The sequence below is a fragment of the Ambystoma mexicanum genome, chromosome 6q, assembly GCF_040938575.1.
Source record: "Ambystoma mexicanum isolate Mex_15411 chromosome 6q, UKY_AmexF1_1, whole genome shotgun sequence".
Taxonomy (NCBI): Eukaryota; Metazoa; Chordata; class Amphibia; order Caudata; family Ambystomatidae; genus Ambystoma; species Ambystoma mexicanum.
In genome coordinates this window covers 1,111,663,895-1,111,684,349 of record NC_090937.1, presented here as the reverse complement: position 1 = coordinate 1,111,684,349, position 20,455 = coordinate 1,111,663,895, and the positions used below count along the sequence as shown (strand labels likewise).

Below are 20,455 nucleotides of genomic sequence, written 5' to 3'. Positions count from 1 at the left end.
TGAGGCGAGCCATCATCACTGCTAGCAGCTTGGTAAAAACCCTTGGTGGCAAAGAATGCCTGAATGGTATAACATTGAGCTGGTAGTGACTGTTCCCCACTTCGAATTTCAGATACTTCCTGTGCCTCCTGTAGAGGGCCACATAGAAGTTAGCATCCTGGAGATCCGTGGAGACCAGCCAAGAACCTGAAAGATCTGGAACAGAGCGACCATCTTGAAATTGCTCTTGAGCAAGTACAAGTTCAGAAGCTGCAGAAGCGGCATGATTTCAGACCTCCGCCCTTCTTCAGAACCAGAAAATAGCTTGAATAGAAACCCCTGGTTTGCTGCGAGCAGGGTTTCAGTTTTATGGCCACTTTTGCTAGAAGCAGATAGATCTAGGATTGCAGGCTCAAGGGGTGGTCTGGATGGCGGACAGCAAAGGGAGACCATATCCCTGTAGTATGGCCTGTCAAGTCCAGGCATCAGCAATGGTATTCATCCATTTCTTGCCAAACTGGGACATTCTGCCTCCCACAGGGGACTGATGGAGGAAGTCCACTTCAAAGACTCTTTGCACCAGGGGCTGCGGAGGCCACGGTGGAGCCATCTCCTTTGTGCGTGCCCCAGCCCATAGCTCTCTATGGAGGACACAGTCCATGTCTGAAAGAGAGGGTTTTGGCCCCTGCCCCTTCAGGCAGAGGTGGCTAAGGGATGAAACCACCTGCCACTGCCTGCATGGCCTGTTGGTCGCTGTTGCTGGACTGCTAGTCCCAGCAACCTTGCGCTAGCTTCTGCAGGGTTAAACTTCTGTAGGGATTAGTCAGCCTTCGTGCCAAACTGGTTCATGATGTCAATGCCATGTCCATAATACTGCCTTTACTAAAAGCCAACCCATTCCAAGATGGGGGATTATGCAGTATGTCATCGCAATAACCAAAGTGATCACGCAACTCATTCACCAACAATTTTGAATAGACCACACTTCGGTGTGTGTCGAGAATTGGTAATAGAACTAATCTCATTATTAAATAAATAAGAATTTACACTTTGGGTAAGACATTCTTGCTAGGCGTACACGTGACCGCTAGCCCGCACATTTCAAACCTGACAGTAGCGAACATCAGACTGCAGGTTATCATGCCGCGATTGTAATTTCATCAAAATATGGAGAAAGTACCCAGAAGGTAAGTAGCATTTAGTGCCTAGCATTTGCTGAGCTTACACTGTCGGATCTAAACCATCCTAACAAAGGTTTATCCTTTCTGGAGTGAGGTCTAGAATAACCAAGTTGTCCGAGTATCCGAGCCACTGTAATATCATAGGGCCAAGCTTAGATGGAATGGCCAAACTGCCTTCAAGAGCATTCCCCAGCTTGCAAGGATAGAGAATTAATAACATTGGCGCTAAAATACATCCTTGTATCAATCCTTCCTAGAGGAAAGGCAACCTTGTTGGTCCAATCTAACCTTGACCCTGGTTTGGTCATGTGACAAAATTATAATTTTGAGGGGTCCGGGAAGGATACCCCAATTTTGCAGCTTGAGACATAGGCGTGCCCGGTCCAGTGTATCAAAAGCGGCACTATAATAAACGTAGGCCACATAGACCGGGATCCTCCTAATCTCCCAGGCCTGTTGAACGTTGGGAATATGGGACAGGCACTTAGTAACAGTGCAGTGAACTTTCCGGAATTCGCATTGGTTGAAGGGTATGATGTTACTGGTCACTGCCCATTCTTCAAGCACCTTCAGCACTGCTCCAGTAAATACCTTTGCTGGAGCATCTAACATACCAAGGAGCCAGTAATTTAATGGATCATCCCAACTACTTTTCTTCCGAACAGGTACTAAGACACTGTCATGCCATGAAGTAGGAATAACTAGAGTGACATCAATGGCAGTGAACAAACAAAACAATTCTACTGACCAGCTGTCAAGATTCATCTTCATCAAAGAGCTGCATACTCCGTCAAGGCCGGGGGCCCGAGACGTTCTGCTGGCACCAATGCTATGCCTAAAGTGGCAGCAACCTGGAAATGGTTCTATGGACTGGATATCTTTCTTAATGCCTGCAGAAATCTGCGATTATCAGTTTTTTCTTTTTTTTTTTTTTTTTAGATGCGATTTGTTTTTTTCAGCCAAAAAGATCCACTAGATCCTCATGCTCCTCTTAAAAAAACTGCTCCGGAAACATCTGACCTCCCTTGGATGGAGGAGTTCTACCCTGAAGGGGACAGGGTCCTCTTCCTCATAAATGCCCTCCAAATGGGAATGATCTGCTCTTATGGGGAGCGGGGCAAGATCCCTCACGACTCGGCATCATCAGTGCTTTGTGAGGTGGGACAGAGGTCAGAAGATCATCGCCCGAAGATACAGGTGTAACCATTTGATGGGACTCTATCTTGTCTACTCACTCACTCCTAGATGGCTCATCCGAGCACAGTGAGACCCGTCGGCTTGGCTGAAGTAGTCAGCGGCAGGGGTTGAACAAACCAGCACTGCACCAAGGCAGAGTCCGCCCATGCCTTGTCGAAGATATCAAGCATCTTCTTCCTGAAGGCCTTCCATTCCCTCTGGAGTAGGGAACTGGGTTGTGAAGGTAAGTACAGAGCTGACTCTTTCGGGCTTCCCTAAAGTGGTGGCTCTTTTGTCGAAGAATGGTGCCTTGACTAGCCACCTGGAGATCTTGTGCGGTGCTTCTTTTTCTTGTCCTTTTGGACAGGGGACCATTCCTCAGTGCCACAGTTCAGGCACAACGACCTTGGATGGGCTAGTTGATCATTGTGGCGAAAGGTCAACCGCTTAGTCTAACATTGTCGAAGCGCCTTTGGGTACATTGATGGGCAGTCCTGTGCACTGTCGCCTTCACCTAGACCATACAGACTGATGCAGTGCCTGTCCATAATGGTCATTTGGCAACGAATACAGAGGACTTGGTTTGATTCAGCATGGCGTGAAAAAAAAAATAGGATAAAATAAGAAGAATTTGAAGAGCACTGTTTTTAATGGCGAGAAGAGGATGTGGAAAAAATAAATAACCGAGGTCATGGGGTGTGGCACCTCTATATATACTAGCCCCTGCGGCATGTACGGTGTGAGGCGCGCAGAGGCATCGGGCAGAGCAGAAGAGGAGCTGTGCGTTCTGGCAGAGAAAAGGTTTCCGAAGAGCAGCTGAGCTGGGAGATATATTTCAGCAGGGAATCTTTATTATTCTCGGTAGTAAGATCTTATTCCAATTATCGATAGTCACTCTTTCTACTAAACCCATACTATTACTGATGGCAAACTTTGCGGCACATCTTCTGCCAGCTGGCATCTGGGTTTTCTTAAAGTTGACTAAGTCCATTCGCTTCAGCATACGTCATGGTGACCTGGACACTGTGACTAAATCCCACAGCGTATCCAAGCCAACCAATTTTCTTTCCTTCCAATCTCGGGAAGGCTTTCTTCTTCTCCTCTAACGCCTGGACAAAAGTCAGAAAGATACAGGTTAAATAGGAGGGGGCCAAGAAACAGCCTTGTCCGAACCCCTCCCAACCAGTATGTAATCCGATAGCTCACCAGAATTGCTCAGCCTTACTATTGTCGAGCTATCATAAATGAACTGACGGGCACAAAGTAGATGTGTCAGCATGCCCAAAGTCTCCAACTTTATCCACAGTTTAGCCCCATCAACTGTGTCGAATGCAGGGTTAAAGTCTGCAAACATATATAGAGGTAGAGCATTTTGCTTTATAGCTCGAGCAATAAGGACAAACATCTGCCGTGCCTTTCTTGTGGGTTGCTCAAAAAAGTTATTGATCACCTTCATAACTAAATGAAGCCACACAGGCTGTATCCTATTCGCTGGCTTTGTCTCCACGCAGTTCCTCTTTTACTAGACCTTTATTGGCTGTCTGTATCAACTAGAATACAAAAGAAATGTGCAGCAGTAACACAAATGTCTGCACAACTCGATCCCACAGAGCTATGGTGGTTCCTTACTGCCCAATTTATCATTTACAATCTGAAGGCGTCTCTTGAACAAAAGTAACAAGGATTCATTTGACCTCAGCTGGTGGTAGAACCTTTGCAGTGCAAAGAGGACCCCCTACTTTAATGACCCTGCAATTAACTTAAGTATGCCCAATCTTTCCCTGTTTAACAATTCTTCTAAAAACGTATCATCACTTCTTACCCCCATTGCAGCTTGCTCTAACAGTTCCTTGTAATTTATATGCCCTTTGCGTTGTAAAAGTGCAACAAACATAGCCCTTCTCTCAGATGACTGGGAGGGATGTTTCCCAGCCCTAAAGGGAAACAAGCTCTTCAGACACCTCCTGAGGCAAATGTCATGGGTATTTGCCAATTCCCCCAAGGATTTGAAAGAATTAAGACAGGATAGAGTTGCAGTTGACTTGCCTCAAGAATAAACCAGAATTTCAAAAGACCTTTTTCTCAGGTCCTGTTATATTTCTCAAGGAAGTGGTAAGCCTGGGAGGGCCCTAGCTTCCTTTTACCCAAAGCTGCTGAAATTCCCACAGATTCTCACGGATAAATTGGGTGACAGGGTTCCTCCTAGTGCCTGTATTTGATGCTTCTTGGACACTGTTAATCTCCTTTGGAGACAATGACAAAGGTACCATGGAGTCAGGCCGGGTACATTTGAGGTCTTCTCTTCTGGACACTTGTCGGGAGCTGCAGCCAGAGAGGAAGCAGCCCTTGACGATTGGTCCCGAGAGATCCTGCATGCGGTCATAGGCTGCAGTACAGCGGGGACACATATGGAGAGCACCTCCCAACCTCAAAAGGAATAAACAAGCCCTGGCAACTCAAAGAGCCAACTTGACCTGTGGAAAAATAGAAAAGAAGTCTTGGTGCCCTCTGTTTGGTACCATAAAAGCATTGTCTGGTTGAACAAGGGCTGGCAATCACAGCAAAGGTTTGGAGGTTGCACTGAAGGGCTGGTGATCATACCACACACACTGGTAGGACGGTATCTGCAGAAATGATCAGCACCTAAACATTTAAAAAAATATATAAGAAATGGAATGGAGCAATGACTGCATCTTTTTTCCCAAATTGTGGGACATTTTTTAAAATAAATATAGGGGTGGGGCAACTGTAATAGTTAGTGTATGGGGGGAACAGGGGGTCATTTCTTCATACAATGGACATCTGGTTACCTGCATGCTGGAACCTGAGCAGAAAGTCCTTGAATGGTCTCCAGAAGGCCAGTAACCTGGAGGAGCTCCTTCCAGTTCAGAATGGACAGCAACTTAGTCCACTTAAATTGCAGTCGAGTGCGGAACCCCCCCCACCCCGTCCCCCTTACCTATGTCAGGCTACGGCCCGTTAAGGATGAAGTGAACAGTGGGCTCCAGCACTGAACCTTTTCACTTGGCCGGTACTGGCAATTCAAGTGCAAAAAAGCAGGACTGTACAGGATACAGGTTTCAGTGTGTTGTGACTCAGGCCCTGAGCAGGTCTGCAGCAAGGAAGGGTGTGGACTGTTTTGAAAATGTTGAACTCAATAGCATACATAATACCATGCCGGTGATGAGGAGAAATTAGTAAAATGTTTAAGCCAAACATTTTGAGAAAAACCCAATTAAATCACCTTTTTAACAATTCAATATGCAAACGCCTCTTGCGAGAGAAAAATAAAAATCAACCACCATTTAAAAAACAAAAGAGTCACAAAAATGAACCTCCAATAGCAAAACAAAGGCACCCTAAAAGGGTAGAGAGGAGAGCATGTCGCTGACCAAAAGGCAGAAAAACAGGAACTGGGGACTCTATGTTGGAGTACCCGAGTTAAGTAATAGGTGGTTCACGTGTCGGGATTCTTGAGCTCTACATGTGATTGCTGCCCTACTGCAGCTTCTTGCAAAACATTTACTGACCATGCCTGTTGCAAGAAGACTTTCCAAAAAAGTTGTGAAGGAGGGAGATCCTTCATGGACATTAACTGTGAACCAAACTCTGAAAATTGACAACCATAGCTACTGTAAATGATTGTCCTGTATTAGTGCAATATGAAGGCTCTAGCAAACTCTTTACCTGAAAGCTCCAGGATTGCTCCTGCCAAGTCCTAGGACAAGGGATTCTGTAATTTCCATGCTCTCAGAGCGCATCATTGGAACTATGTGCTTAAACAAGGAGGAAGAGGATGGAATGCCGAGTATCTGGAAGAAAAGACCATAAGCTTTTAGTTTAATAGATAGGCTTGCATCATTTTCACAATAGCCATGCCCATGTGCCCCTGATCCCAGTTGAGTGGAGTTCCTGACTCAGTTGTTTCATGGTGTCTTAATCATTCCCTCTTAATCAAAAAATACTCAAAAAGCAGCAATTGTAATAAAGCTCCTCCTATGCAACTGGAAAACCGCTATAAGTACAAAGGAAAAACATGAGTTGCTTAACAAGGACTGCTGTACTGAGCAGAGAGTTGATATTAAAGATTTCATCAAAAGGAAATCACATTTAACAAAGTAGTTTCAACTGTTGACAACAATCATGTACTTGGCAGAAATCGAGCACTTAACATGTGACATTTCAACCTTCTACACTGAACTAAACATGATAATGCACATACCTACTTGGATTAGTGGCCAGGGTGGTTTGCCACCAAATCAAAATAAGTTACATTTGTTTGCAGCCTTCAGACATGTTACATACCATCTGCAGATCTCATGAAGAGTATTGCATGGAGAAAGCTCATTAATGGCCCATTCCACCTCACCAACCCAAGCAACCATTAACCAAACTATTGGAAGTGGGAACAAACAAAAACAAGGTCTTCTTTATTATGCTTTTCAGTTTGTGATCTGCTTTTCGTGTTACATCTTAATCATCAAGTGATGCAAAGAACATATAGGCGATTTCTGTTCTATATTTCCGACACCTTTCAATCTCGGTTTTGCCTTCTCAGTACTAGCTTCAGAAAACACAGGCCCCTTGTTATTGCGCAAAGGTGCATTTGGTAAAAAATCGCGAAGTTCTAGGATGAACCTCTCAGAATGCTGTGGGATCTAAAACATCTTTGAATCTTTAGTACTCGCCAAAGCATTTGGAGACAAATCAGTTTGAACTCTTGTCTGTCTGTAAGGGTTTGCAATTTGTTCTCAATGAACAAGGAATTTGTAACTATTTTAATCTAAAGTACCATTTTCTCATTGTTGCAACTTCATACAATGTTCTCCTTGTATGTATTATGTTCAGCAAGTTAAATATATCTAACAACATAAAGCAACAACCAATGTCCTGCCCAGCTACCACATCTAAAGAGTTTGATACGGTGATCCAAATGAGAGTACATTGTCTTAAACTAGTCTCATCAAAGGTGGGTTAGTGTTATTATTTAAATGTCCTTCTCTGACTAGCTCCCTTTTGCCCATCAGTGATGGCTTTCAGTGACAAGGTTAGGACATTTGTCTTTAGCAGCTTTCCCATCTCTTTCAATGACACCCCCAGCACATCATCTGACTAATTTGTAATCCTGCAAGGTTATGAGTGCAGTCTCTTTAACCTCGCCCAGTAGCCTAGCATTCGCTGGAGGTTGGACTTCCCAGTAGTTTGTTCCTGGGAGTGGGGAACAGGAGCATTGGGTGCAAGGATTCTTCCGGTAGGGTCCAGGGCCCTGGGAGTGGAGAAAGCACGGATGCAGACCTCTTCAGGAAACTTCACAGGACAGGGGAAGGAGAGTTCCAGCGACAGCCACCATACACAGACAGCAGGTGGCCTTTCAGTTTCAGTTGAAGACTCAAGAGCAGGAACCATTGAAGCTTGGAGGCTGAAGTTAAGCACACAGACGACTTACACCACAAGCTGGCAACCACCGAAGTTCTGGTTGCAAATGAGGAACACTGACTGCTCTAGCGAGGTAACCCACTGTAGAGCTAGTCAGTCCACCGGGTAGTCCAGGGACACTTCTGAAGGCTGCATCCTAAAGAACACAGAGACTGGCTGTTAGGGGGAATTCTCTGTTTAGGCTAATTTCCCAAACCTAGTGAGTCCCCCAGCAGCTTTGCTGGATTTTTGGGGTTTCATTTTTTCTCCTGCTAAGAGTGAGACTATTTTTCTTCCACTCTGAGGCCTGATTTGAGAATGTCCTTTGACTTTGTAATGTGTTTTATGGGCTATGGGGTCTTTTACTCCATAGGGCTTCATGTGTTTTTGCTAAGTGTGTTACACAGCACCCTCAGTACAGTGACACATGGGTGTCATATGGGCCCCCAAACATAGACTCCATACCCTGGGACTGAATTCTGTCTCCCAGGGCATGTAAAGTCACCATTGACTTGACTAGTCTTAAATTGTGAACGGAACCAGTATAAACGATCATATTGTGGAAGTACTGGTAGGGGTAATTCGATTGCCCCTGGGTCTGTTTTTCAAGGGGCAACTGTCCAGTCCCCCCTTGTCGAGTTTCTGGCTGGTGGCAGTGGTTACCACGCAAAATATTCCACCAGAATATTTCCTATGGGATTTTCCCATTCATTTTAAACGCACCACTTTTTTGGTGCAATGTTAAAGCTACCGCTGGGTTATTCATTTAATATTTATTCCCCGGTTACGTCTTTTTATCAGGACTCTGTTTTAAAATGGCGTTTGTTTTCTCCTATGTAACTTCAACCCAAGTCGAGCCCGTTGTTCCACTTTTGACGGGCTTCTGCACAGAAGCCTCCAAAAGTGGTGCCACTATGTCTGGGTCTACATGATGTGTGGGAGGGGGGAATAGGCACCCTGGACTGAGTTGCCTCGGCAACTCAAGTCGCACTCTTTTGTGATTGACCAAGTGGTGAGCCGCTTAGCATGTTTGAGTGACAGCTAGGACTGATGAATGGGGGATTTCTGCATAAAAGCAGGGCTTTGGGGACTGGAACTTCAGAAGTCGCCACAGGACCTAAAGAATCCGAAGAGGGAGAAGCTGAGCCCACCTGCAACGACAACACCACCAGTGGAGCCCTGCTGAACCGAACTCACCACTTCCCAACGACAGAGAAGTTGTTCTTCCAGGAGAGTCTTCTTCCTTTGAGCTGGTGGGGTTAACCAGTGCAGCCTTTTTTCGCCTTTCTGGATCGTCTTGTGGTCGAATCGTCCGTGCCAAGCACCCCGGCGGCCGGATAGCCACGCTTCACCACTACCGCGAATAAGAGGGTAGTACCTTTTAACAGGGAAACTCCACGGCTGGTTTCTTCCCTGGCAGTGCAACGACCTCCAATTTTCCTCCACGTCAAGATCTTCTCTTCCCCTGGATGAAGCCCCGACTTGCACCAGCTGCCAGGAACAACTGACCCTTCTGGAGCTTTCTCGCCATTTCAGGTACTGTGTCCCACCTGGTCTCCCTTGCAACAGACTGTTCAAGGTGTCCCGTAAATCCTGGACTCTCTATCCTGGGGTGACCCCGGACCTGTTAACATTACCTTTCTGAACCGATCCAACTGCTTTTTGAACTATCTGCAAATACTTTTTAAGTGTACTTCAACTGTGTGATCATGAGCACATTCCACCTTGCTCTCTCCCACAGTGGGCCTGGCCTATGAACTTTTTGCTCTACAGTAGACCCTGCCTTTCTTGACTTGCTGTGGTTCTTTAAAAGTGTTGGTATTGTGCGTTTTCCTATTTCCGCCTCTTCTCTCCCTTTTTAAATCATTATTGGAGTGCCATCAATGGTTACGCGCTCACCTCTGTTTTGCTAAAAAAGTGGTGTACTAACCTAGACTTGTCAAATAATTAATTAGGGAGGTGTATATATTTCTAGTGACTGTGTTTGAACTTGCTTGAAATATTAGTGCCAGTGTATTTTTACAAGTGTGTTTTTAAATAAATAATTATATACTTTTATACCAAAGCTCTGGTCAGTGTTTGCTTGTGCTACTGTATTTTTAGCCCTATTGTGTATACTCTATATACTGCCTAACTCTTCTTGAGAGAAGTCTGACTGCTCAGCCACAGCTACCAGGTAAATCAGGGTGGTACAGACTGCTACCAATTGTGTTTACTGCTAACACCTGTAGTCAAACTTTTTGCAGTGGTCCCTAAGGGAGCTGCACAGGTTTCTGCCTAACACTGGCTGGTCCTATCAGTCCAGAGGTTGAAGGACCGCTTGAAGGACCGCAGAGGGCCTTTGCAGATTAGGTAGTCCAACAGTGCTTCACAGGGCCAGACACAGGAAGGAAGGATGGACATCTTCAGGACTGTTCTTTGCATCTTCAGTCGGCTGTTCTTCTATACTGGATTCTTGCTCCAACGTTGATCTGAAGAAATAGCTGCAGGAGTCCACTTCTGATCCAAATTCCTGGCTGAAATCAAGTTCAAGCCCACCATTGGTGAGGATCTGCACCAAACAGCCAGCAGTGGTCCAATCTGGGAACACTGTGGGTTTCACACATATCCCACACCCACACACATCATGCATTACTATCCCACTAAAGCAGCAGCTTTCCCAAGCAAGTGCATGATCTTATATGGGATTTCCTGACTTGGCAAGACTGGAAGCAAGCCAAATAATATGGCCAAATAAACAAAAATCTTGTGGCGTGGCCATTTTAGGGCACTACCCATGTTTAGTAGCCATACGCGGTAACTGTAAATGTGCACACAGGCAAACACAAAAACGGTAAATATGTATCTGCTGCCCCCAGCTTGCCTGTAGGCACATATACAAGTAACCAAAAATCGCAAGTGTGAAAGACTAAAATTATCCTCACTGCATTGTAAGATGCTTCATGCAAGGTTAAAATGTTACAAAAACTAAAAGACAAAAAGGAAACAGTTTCCCAGTACTGATAGTCTGAAGGACTGAGCAGTCACTCCTTAACCAAATTAGCAGAAGGCCAGGAGAGTGAAGATGAAGGTTTCATCTCCCTGTAAAAAGTCAGGACAGGTTCAAAATCAAAGGTTTGGGAGTCCATAATACTTTGGAGGGAAAGCTGCAGACAAACATTTTTTTTAAACACAAAACCAATCTTTTTTGATACTGCTGCATTTTAGTTGCAATTCCTTACCTTGCCCATATACTGCTAACTAGGTATTCCCATCATAACGCTATTGTATCCAAATATTTTGAGTTCTACTTATTGGACTTTGTCAACCATTCTAGACTATGCCTCTCCATGTGGCATAAAAGGAGATCTGCCAACTACGTTTACCACATACCAATGTGAGCATTCTACTCTCCCCCATTCCCAGATGAAACGCTTGTACCTTTATCTTAGGGTGCCTTAGCCGATTGGGACCTGAAACGTATTACTCCATTACACAGTCCTGCCGATTTTCCTCTGTAGCTTGTATTAAAGAATATATGACATCATCTGAACGCCCCTCATTACTAATCTCCTATGTGGATGCCCTAATTGAACCATGGGCTTTCCTAAATGCTCGCCCAGTTCCTCGCCACACGCTGCATCTTCAAGGTTGACCTTCATCAGGATTATTGAAGCATAGGTCCTTCACCGAAAGCCTGCACTCCAGCCTGTACATGAACTAAAGTTGCAATAAGAGACCAGAACTGTGAACTCAGCAGACCCGGCTGTCAAACAAAGCCACATTACTCTCCCCCAAAGCTGCAATCCATGAGAGCAGATCTCTCCCCACCCCACCCCCCCACACTCCCAACATCATAGACCTACTCAAAGTAGTTTGTCTCCTTGGTTAGCATTTGAGGAGCTACGCTGAATACATGTTTTGCAGCCTTCCGATTCCACATGGAATTCAATAGGATGTAAGGTTTTACCCAGCAGTTACCCTTGCCTTACTTTAGGTGGTGGAACTGGGGTACAGAAAATCTGTCTGGAGACCCCCTCAACCTTTGGGATTGGTAGCTCCCTTCTTTCACAGGAAATATATAAGTAACGTCTTAGGAAGAGTCACTAGATAACCATGCTTCACATTTGCATTGAAAGCTACCACATTGTTTTGAAGAACATTTGCAACTGTTATACACTCTCCTTAAGTGCCCAATGCTAGCAAGTTCCCCAAGGACTTGGTTGAGAAATTGGAGGATAGGGTTGGACTGCCCAACCCTATTTTCCAGGTGTTGGTGTGTCTGTTCATTTTCTTAGGTTTATGCTTTATATTAACACCCTATAATTATATTGTCAAACAGTGTATTGTCGAATAACTGTCATAACGTAAAGTGTGGCTGGTGTCCAAATTGGACACTAAATTTGTGATGTGCATGCCTATATATAGTTTTACTTACCTGCACTACTCTTAGCTAAAATGCACCTTTGTTGGTAGTAAGTTTATTTTTGATACCAGTGTGGACAAATTCTTGGTCAGCAAACCCTGGTGTACGTTAACTGTACTGCACACCAAGCTCCATATTTCCTTGGTCTAAGCCTTGATGTCCCATCGCTGTACCAGTAAGATCTTTCCTAGACTGAATAAACGTGGCAGTGCCATTTACGCTGGCTTCCTAGACATACACAAATCGTGCTTCTGAAAAACCCTAACAGACATCAATGCCCAGGCTCTTGGGTAAGGCTCTGTACACCAGTGAGTGAAAAAGATACTCAGTGTTATATAGTGCCACATGCATGGGGGCCTCAGAGCGCACAAAAAATGACAGACATACATACATACATACATACATACGCTATCACAGAGTCAGTACAGAAAAGTGATCTGCAGTATTTAGTAATCAGCTACACAAAAGCTCTAATAAAATAATATAAATGCTGTAAACTTCTCTTTGTAATATACCTACTTTTGAGTCAATGCTATATCCACTGTCTGGAGTAGACGCCAGCGTCTCAGGAGGGGAGCACCGCACAGAACCTGCTGATGTTAAGGATGTGTTGGAAGTTGCTGCACTGCAGCAGAGTATCAAGTAATTTCTCCACAGTCCAATGTAGGAATCACTGCCTGTGACTGCTGTTAGTTTCTTTGCATTGATTGGACTACTGGGGGGGGAAAAAGTAGCTTTAATTAACACAATACATAAAGCCATTATAAAAACACTTCTTGAAATGCCATTTCCTAAAACCTTTACTTAGGATTTAGAATGATTTCTAAACCTAAAAGTAATGACACTGTTTAAAACTGAACAAAATCCTAATCTATCCTTTAAGAGTACTTGGCCTTCCAAGTTCAGTACTCTCTCCCCCTCAAAACAAGTATCAGCACCCAAAAGCATCTTCGAAAGGTGCTTGAACTCACTCAAAACTGGTTCCGACATCCTATGGAGTGCATACTCCAAAGCAATCAATCAATAAAGCCCCTTGGAAGCCATCCGAATCCTACAGCATAAATTAACAATTCTCTGAACACGCACAGATCACTAATACTCGGAAATGGCATTAGAACCAACTGTTCACTGAGTGGAAATGTTTTTTACTTGTAATCCTTGTTCATCATGGGAAATCTCATTGAATTCATGACAAATTAATAGATATGCCTAAGTGCTGGATATTTTAACACTCATCAAACAGAGAATACACTTATTTACACATCTAGTAATATAATGCATGTTGGCTCTCTGGATTACTGTTTATTTTAAAGACAATTTTACATCCAAATAGTACACCAGTTACTTTAAAAGTTCCTTATTAGAACATTAGACCTAGCGCAGAACATCAAAATTAGGAGGCAGATTACCAAAAAGGCAGAAGGGTGCTGCCGTTTTCAGCGTACATTTTACTGACAGTTTGCAGACACTGTTTTATTTATAGATCGAGGTATAGTTCCTGTTGCATTTGAAAAGGTCTCCAATCTCGAATCCAAATCCCCAAGGGACGGTGGGCAGGTGGTTCATGGATTCAATGAAAAAACCTATGACAGAGAGCTAGGATTACAAGTATCCTTAACTTCTCCAGCATAGATTCTGCATTGATGTTTATAAACATTGACTACATAAGCAAGACAAACACCTAAATTCGTGATGCCGGGGGATAATGGAGAGAGGATTATAGACTGATAATTTGTCAAGTATTTCAAGCCTCCATAACAGAGAGAATGACGTATCAAGTAAATACATTGAAAAACTAGAAAACCTAGGTTCTTTGTGATGCTTAGCCAAAACAAGCATACAGTAGTGTCCGAATCCAAAAGGTAATGTGCTGCAAATGTAAGGAGAGATCGCCAACTTGCCTTATGGATTTCCTTGGATAATAGCCACTACCCCTCTTGTAAAATGTGCTTTGGGTCGCCTCAAAATGTTGTTTGCTTCTCTTAAAATAAAATGATTCATGACAATCCATTTAGCAGCTGAATAATTAGAAGCTGAAAAAGCACTGCAAAGAGTACCGTCTGTTTTGATGTTCTACATTCTTTCATTCTCTCTATGTGATAAATGTCTCAACACCGGATATGGTTAAAACCCTCTTTGCTGGTTTGGAGGGATTTTGAAAAAAAGTTGCTAAGATATGGCTGTGCCAATAAGATCACCCATGGAAGTAAAGATGTGCGAGTTCGTAAGGTGTCTATTTTTTTAAAAAACAGTTATCCAACCTATGTTGTCAGTAAGAAGAGTTACAGAAGGGGCATGGCCAGCTGAGTAAGAGGACAGATGGTCCCCCGGTAAACTCAGAGTGCCAGACCAGCCCGCAAGCCCCTACAACGCCCTAATGTGAGACTGGGTCGCTTGAAATTCCCCATGCCAGTGCACTAACCGGGGGCCCATATACCTACAAAATGTGGCCCCTCTTTGTGCAACAAGGAAGAAAAGTGGGCCGGGAACACTCAGCGAAAACAAGATGGCGGGCGGACTGCCCGTTAACTCTCAGGCCGGCCTCGTCACTGCGCCTTGAAGGGGACAAAGCAGACAGCAGTGCTGATCCACACATCTAAGCCCCCCCCTCCGCCCACTTTCGGAATCTGAAGATTTGCCCACAAGCAGATCAGATCTTCAGGAAATGCTGGTGTAAATCAAAAGAGAAATAAAGGACAAAGCAGCCTCCTTAAATAAAACAAACTCCGACCAAAAATAAACATGTGTTAGCGGTGGAAAAAAGGGTGGGCGAATATAGACCTTGTGCGAACAAGGAAACGGGCAAGCTGAACAAGCTACTTGAATAGACACCCTGGTGCAGCAACTAGAGATATCGAGGCAAGAGGATGCTGAAAATAGATGCAAGAGATCAATATCCGACTGCGGTGGATTGCAACGGCTGTATCTGACTCAGAGCTAAAAGATTATGTGTTGGTGCTTTTCCACCACCTACTCAACACGTCCCCAGAGGGGGAGATATTGTTGGACCGGACGCAACAGGTCTATACCTCCTTTTAGCAGTGCACCAACTTGATGCTGGTCGTCCCCACACAGGTCTACTTTTTCCATATGAAGGATGGGATGATGACTGCGGCCAGGAAGCAGGAACCAATACAGTTCTGAGATCCTGCTGTAGTGCCGCTTCAAGACCTGACGAAGGCAACTTTGATGAGGAGAAAGCAGATTTGGACTGTGACGAGTTTGCTACAGGCCAGGGAGATCTGCTATAGATGAACATTTCCATGTGGCTTGTGGTTCGAATTCCAAGTTAAGCCATATAGTATTTCAAAAGAAGAGATGGCAGACATAATGGGAGATGGAGAGACTGTGCGGTCTGTGGAGACTTCGCTGGACAGAGCACCACTGAATCAGCCCAGAAGGGACGGCTGGAAGATGAAGTGCGCATACCCGAAGGTAGAGGCCGTGGAGGGCACGCAGCAGCAAATCACTTGATCATAATGGGTGGATAATGATTTTGGTTGTTAATGGTGGGGCATAATGGGGAGGATGGTTGCTATTGGGGGTTTGGGAGGATTCTGGAGACTGGAAGGCTCTGGTTGAAAAGTTCTGAGTGTGATGGCATCTGAAGGTTTCAAATGGGTGGGTGTCCCGGTCACAGGTTGGGGGGATGGGGGCAGGGGGAGCGTCAGATATGATCCCCATGTGCATTGAGACGCTCAATAGATCCGAGATGGGAGAGCTGGTTGCCGATGTGTTAGGGTTGTGGGTTTCATTGAAAGTTGGGGAGTTGGGTTTATTTGGTTGGGTTGTTAGTGGCGCAATATTGGACACACGGCTGGTGCTCAAGGGAACTGGGCTTGATGTAAGCACTGTGATTGACAGAAAGGGGTTGCAGCAATCTGGAGATGGCTGAACTAGATATGGTCTCCCTCAATTTTCAGGGATTACATATGCCTGTTAAAAGACACTATTTTGCAGGAACTGGATTTTGACACTGTTTGCAGTATATGGTCTGAAGAAAATATGATGGTTGTGTAAAGGGCAGGTGGTAGTGGGAGGTGATTTTAATTGCTTGATGGATCCTATGCTTGATAAGACAGGGGCCCCCACTATGAATGAACATTGTCCCTGGTGACATTTCTCGGGAATTTCGGTCTAATAGAAACATGACAATTCTTCCACTCACTTCTCAGCAGCACATAGAGGTTTCTCAAGGATTGATAAGATCCTGGTATCAGCAACATTGATACCTCAAGTCCTTGTGATTGATATAGGTGGAAATCCTACGGACCATGCCCCTGTCACATTGAGGATAGAAAAGGTCAGGCCCATGATAAAAGAACTGAAGCAATGGAGGCTGAATGAATTAGTGCTAAGTGATGTGACGCTTAGATTCCATATGGAAACAACAATACGTCATTATTTCCAGGAGAATGGCACTGGGGAGACAGATTGGAGAGTAGTTTGGGATGCAGGAAAAAAGCTGTGACCAGTGGTGAATTCAAAATTCAGACCAAAGCCTTTTTGCGAGACATGGAACTACAGCATCTTCACTTAGAACAGGTCATGCGGGAGGCCACAACTGTTCAGAAGGCCCTGAAATAAGTTTAAAACATTGAGGCCCTTGGTAAAGTCAGAGCCCAGTTGGAAGCCCACTTAGCAGACTGATCGCACAACTGCTGCTACAGACTAAGCAATCTTATTATCAAAGAGGTGGAAAGGCCAACTAGTTCTTAGCTGCTAAACTGCGGAAACAAGCAAGACATTTTGTTGTGCAGTTGCGCAACTAGGCAGGCCACTGAAACGCACCGAAACTGAGAAAATTACCATAATGGAAACTTTCCATGCAGGCCTACTCAAAAGGGAAGAAGGAGACTCTAGGCTACAGAAGGCCTTTCTAGCTAAAATAAGCCTACCCCAAATATCGGAAGAGGATAAGGCGCTACTAGAAGTTCTGATCACGGCTGAGGAGGTGGGACTAGTGATAGGATCATTGCCTTCTAGCAAGGGGCCAGGACCAGAATGCTTTGGAATGGCTAATATAAAATATTTAAGAGATGGCTAACAACTCTGCTCACCAAGCTATTCAATAGGATTATGGAACAGGGGGTTATATTACAAGACATGGGTCTCAGCGACAATACGGATATTAAAACCTGAGAAAGATCCTACCGATTGCACTAGTTACCACCCGACATCCCTGCTCAACGGGGATGCAAAACTATACATCAAGGTCCTAGCGAGGAGACCGATGGGGGTCCCACCTAAGACAATCCACTCACACCAGGTGGGATTTATCCTAGAGAGGCATAAGCAGGATCATATCAGAAAGGCGTGAATGGGATCGATTGGGGGAAGATATCAGGACAGAGGTTCTCCATTGTGGCCCTGGACACCACAATGGTGTTCGATAGATTGGGGCATCCGGGGACAGACGTTAGAAGCTTTTTTTGTGCGACACAGAAAATATATACATGGTGTTGGCACATTTTTAGATTCCCTCAACAAAACTGGTTCTGAACGGGAAACTTTACTCCCTGGTCAATATTAGGCATGGTACGCATCAAGGATGCCCCTTGTCTCCTCTAATCTCCGCAATGGCCATGAAGCCACTGGCGGATGTCATTGGAAACAAATCAGGGCATTCATGTGGTCACCAGCGCTGGAGACGCTTGTGTTACCCGCGGATGATGTGATGTTATTCCTGCGAAATACCCCGTGGTCTGTGCCGAAAGTGATGGCTGTACTACATGAATTCACAGAGGTCTCAGTGTTCGCAATTATTTATTCTAAATCAAAAGCCTGCAATATACCTGTAGACCCAGAAGACAAATGTAGCAGGAATGTTTTTCTCTGATTTGGGAGCCAAGTGTGATAGACTACCTGAGGGTCACTCTGGCTAAGGACTACTCTAGCATATATAATGTGAATATTCCGCCTCTTTGGAAGAACCTGAAGGACGATCTTAGACAGTGGGACATGCAAGAACTATCATGGCTCTCTTGGATAGTGCAGTTAAAATGATGTTGTGGCCCAGGCTGTTCTATATGGTTAGATCACTCCCAGTTGGAATCCCATCCCATATGATCAAAACTTTACAGAAGGAAATGATCTCCTTTATATGGCAAGGAAAACACCCTAGAATTCCCAGGCAGGTCCTCTTAGGAGCTCTGTTGATGGGAGGTTTGGGTGTCCCTGAAGTGATTAGGTATGTCGTGGCAGCACTGGTGGCCCGATGTTGAATTGGTTCACAACGTGTGACTTAAAGGAATGGTGTAAACTTGAACAAGGGGTGACAAACATACCATTGGGTTCACTTTTGTTTCTGGGTCGTAGAAACAACAAAATGCTCCGTTATTGGGGCCAGGCGCGAAAACAGAGTGGAAAGCAGCTGGGGCCCTTCACTCCAATAGGATTCCCACCCGAGTTTAACCCAGGATACAGTAACCGCTTCTTGGGTGTGTGGGGTGGGGTGGGGAATGGGACGAGTGGATTTGTCATTAACAGATTTCTATAGAGAGGGAGTTCCCCTGATGCTTGAGGAGTGCAAAGCAGAATTCCATGTGGGGGAGCTGGAAAGATTCAGATACATCAAAATATGGCACTGGGTATCACAAAAGCTGGTATGAGGGTACCACTGGGATTGGAGCTTACAATGCAAGATGTTCTGCCTTCGGAAGGGCATTGCAAGATTATACCATCTACTGGACATGGCAATGCTGGAGGAGCAACTCCTGTATATGGCTAGATGGCAAATGGATTTGGGAAACACACTCATGGAAGAGGACTAGAGTCTGATATGGGGGAGAGCCCATAAGGCCTCGAAAAGCTGTGCCATTAAAGATCCCCCTCACAAGGTGCAACTCCAATGGTAACTCACCCCGCAACGATCCACAAGATGGATAATAGGTACTCCCCCCTTCGCTGGAGGAAATGCAGAGAAGAGGGCGATCTGGCACACATGCAGTGGTTCTGCCTGAAAGCTAATTTTTTGGAAGGCAGTCTTGGGGCACATAAGTCTTATAGATGTGCAGCTGCCGGATACTCCAGAGGTGATAATATTGGGAGCGGTTGTGTAGAATATTTACACAGCAAGTGGCTCAAGAGCAACCCTAATCACCCATCTGCTGACGGCAACACATATGACTTTAGACCAACATCACAAACCTGGTCTACTTAAAAATGTTGTTAAATTGAAATGGGAGGATATTGCACCCCGATTATTTTTTTATTTTAAAACAGCTTTACTGTTTTATTCACAACAGTGTGCATTACAAATTCATATATACAGTCACATGATGGTATACAGCGTGCATGTCTGTTCATGCCCACACATCCCAATACCCCCACCCACTCCACCCATAGCATTCAATAACACTATACATCTGTCTGTACCACATATATACCTTGTCTATGGTATGCCAATTATGAATGCACATTTAGTGCCCTCTGGATCTAATTCTGCTCAGGGGCCAGTAAGTCCTGCAACACACGTTTCCAGGCATCCAAGCCTACATTTAGCTCCTCCTGGCTGCGGCAGGCTGATTCCTGCGAAACTGAGGTCTCTGATATTGACCATTTCCTGAGGTCCCTCCACCACAGATGTATTTCTGGTCCCATGCGCGCTTTCCAACCCATCGCTATTCTACGTTTCGACAGAATACAAGCTAAGTCTTTCAACCTACTAACATGCCTTGCCTGCTTCCGTCTTGCAAAATTACAGAGCAGGCAAGCTGTGGGGGAGCTAGTGTCTAATGTTATATCAGCATTGGCTAGGGCCTTAGCTATCCCTTCCCAGTAATGTCTTATTTCCACGCAAGCCCAGAACATATGTACCAGGTCTTCATTAATCAATCCACATTTCGGGCATGACTGTTCCATAGGCTTGCCAAACTTGGCTGTTTTCCCAGGGGTTAAGTATGTCCAGTGAGTTACATATAACTGTATCAACCGAAATGTTTCATTCCGGGACACTTTATGGTAAGCTATCACTCTGCCCCAAACCTAATCCGACAATTGCTCTTGTAAATCTGCTTCCCAGCTCTGCCTGATCGGCGCCAGGATATCCCCCGGTTTTGACATTAATAGCTTGTATATTCGAGATTGCATGCCCTCCTGCTGAGATATCATACAATGCTTCTATCGTGTCATCTTCCTGTAATACCCCATCTGCTCCCGGCCATTTCTGCTTCAGTCTGGTGAGGCGTGAGGCATAAACTATATGTTGCCGCTCGTGTATGCCTGTTTCTGAGGTGAGCTCAAGGAAGGTCATCGGTCTCCACTCCCGCTATACATCACCCACTGTCACTATCCCCAG

At 44.9% G+C, this 20,455-nt stretch overlaps 1 protein-coding gene across 6 annotated transcripts in view; it reads right to left on the bottom strand.

The window, feature by feature from the left end:
* The window catches only part of FRYL (FRY like transcription coactivator), a 3,055,992-nt gene that overhangs the window by 1,989,929 nt on the left and 1,045,608 nt on the right, over nucleotides 1-20,455 (bottom strand). For all 6 annotated transcript variants that reach the window (XM_069631694.1, XM_069631695.1, XM_069631691.1 and 3 more), the window contains 2 exons: nucleotides 12,676-12,871; nucleotides 6,024-6,148 (listed from right to left, as the gene is read on the bottom strand). In XM_069631694.1, the coding sequence (XP_069487795.1) occupies nucleotides 6,024-6,148; nucleotides 12,676-12,871 (321 nt within the window). The remainder of the gene's footprint in view (nucleotides 1-6,023; nucleotides 6,149-12,675; nucleotides 12,872-20,455) is intronic.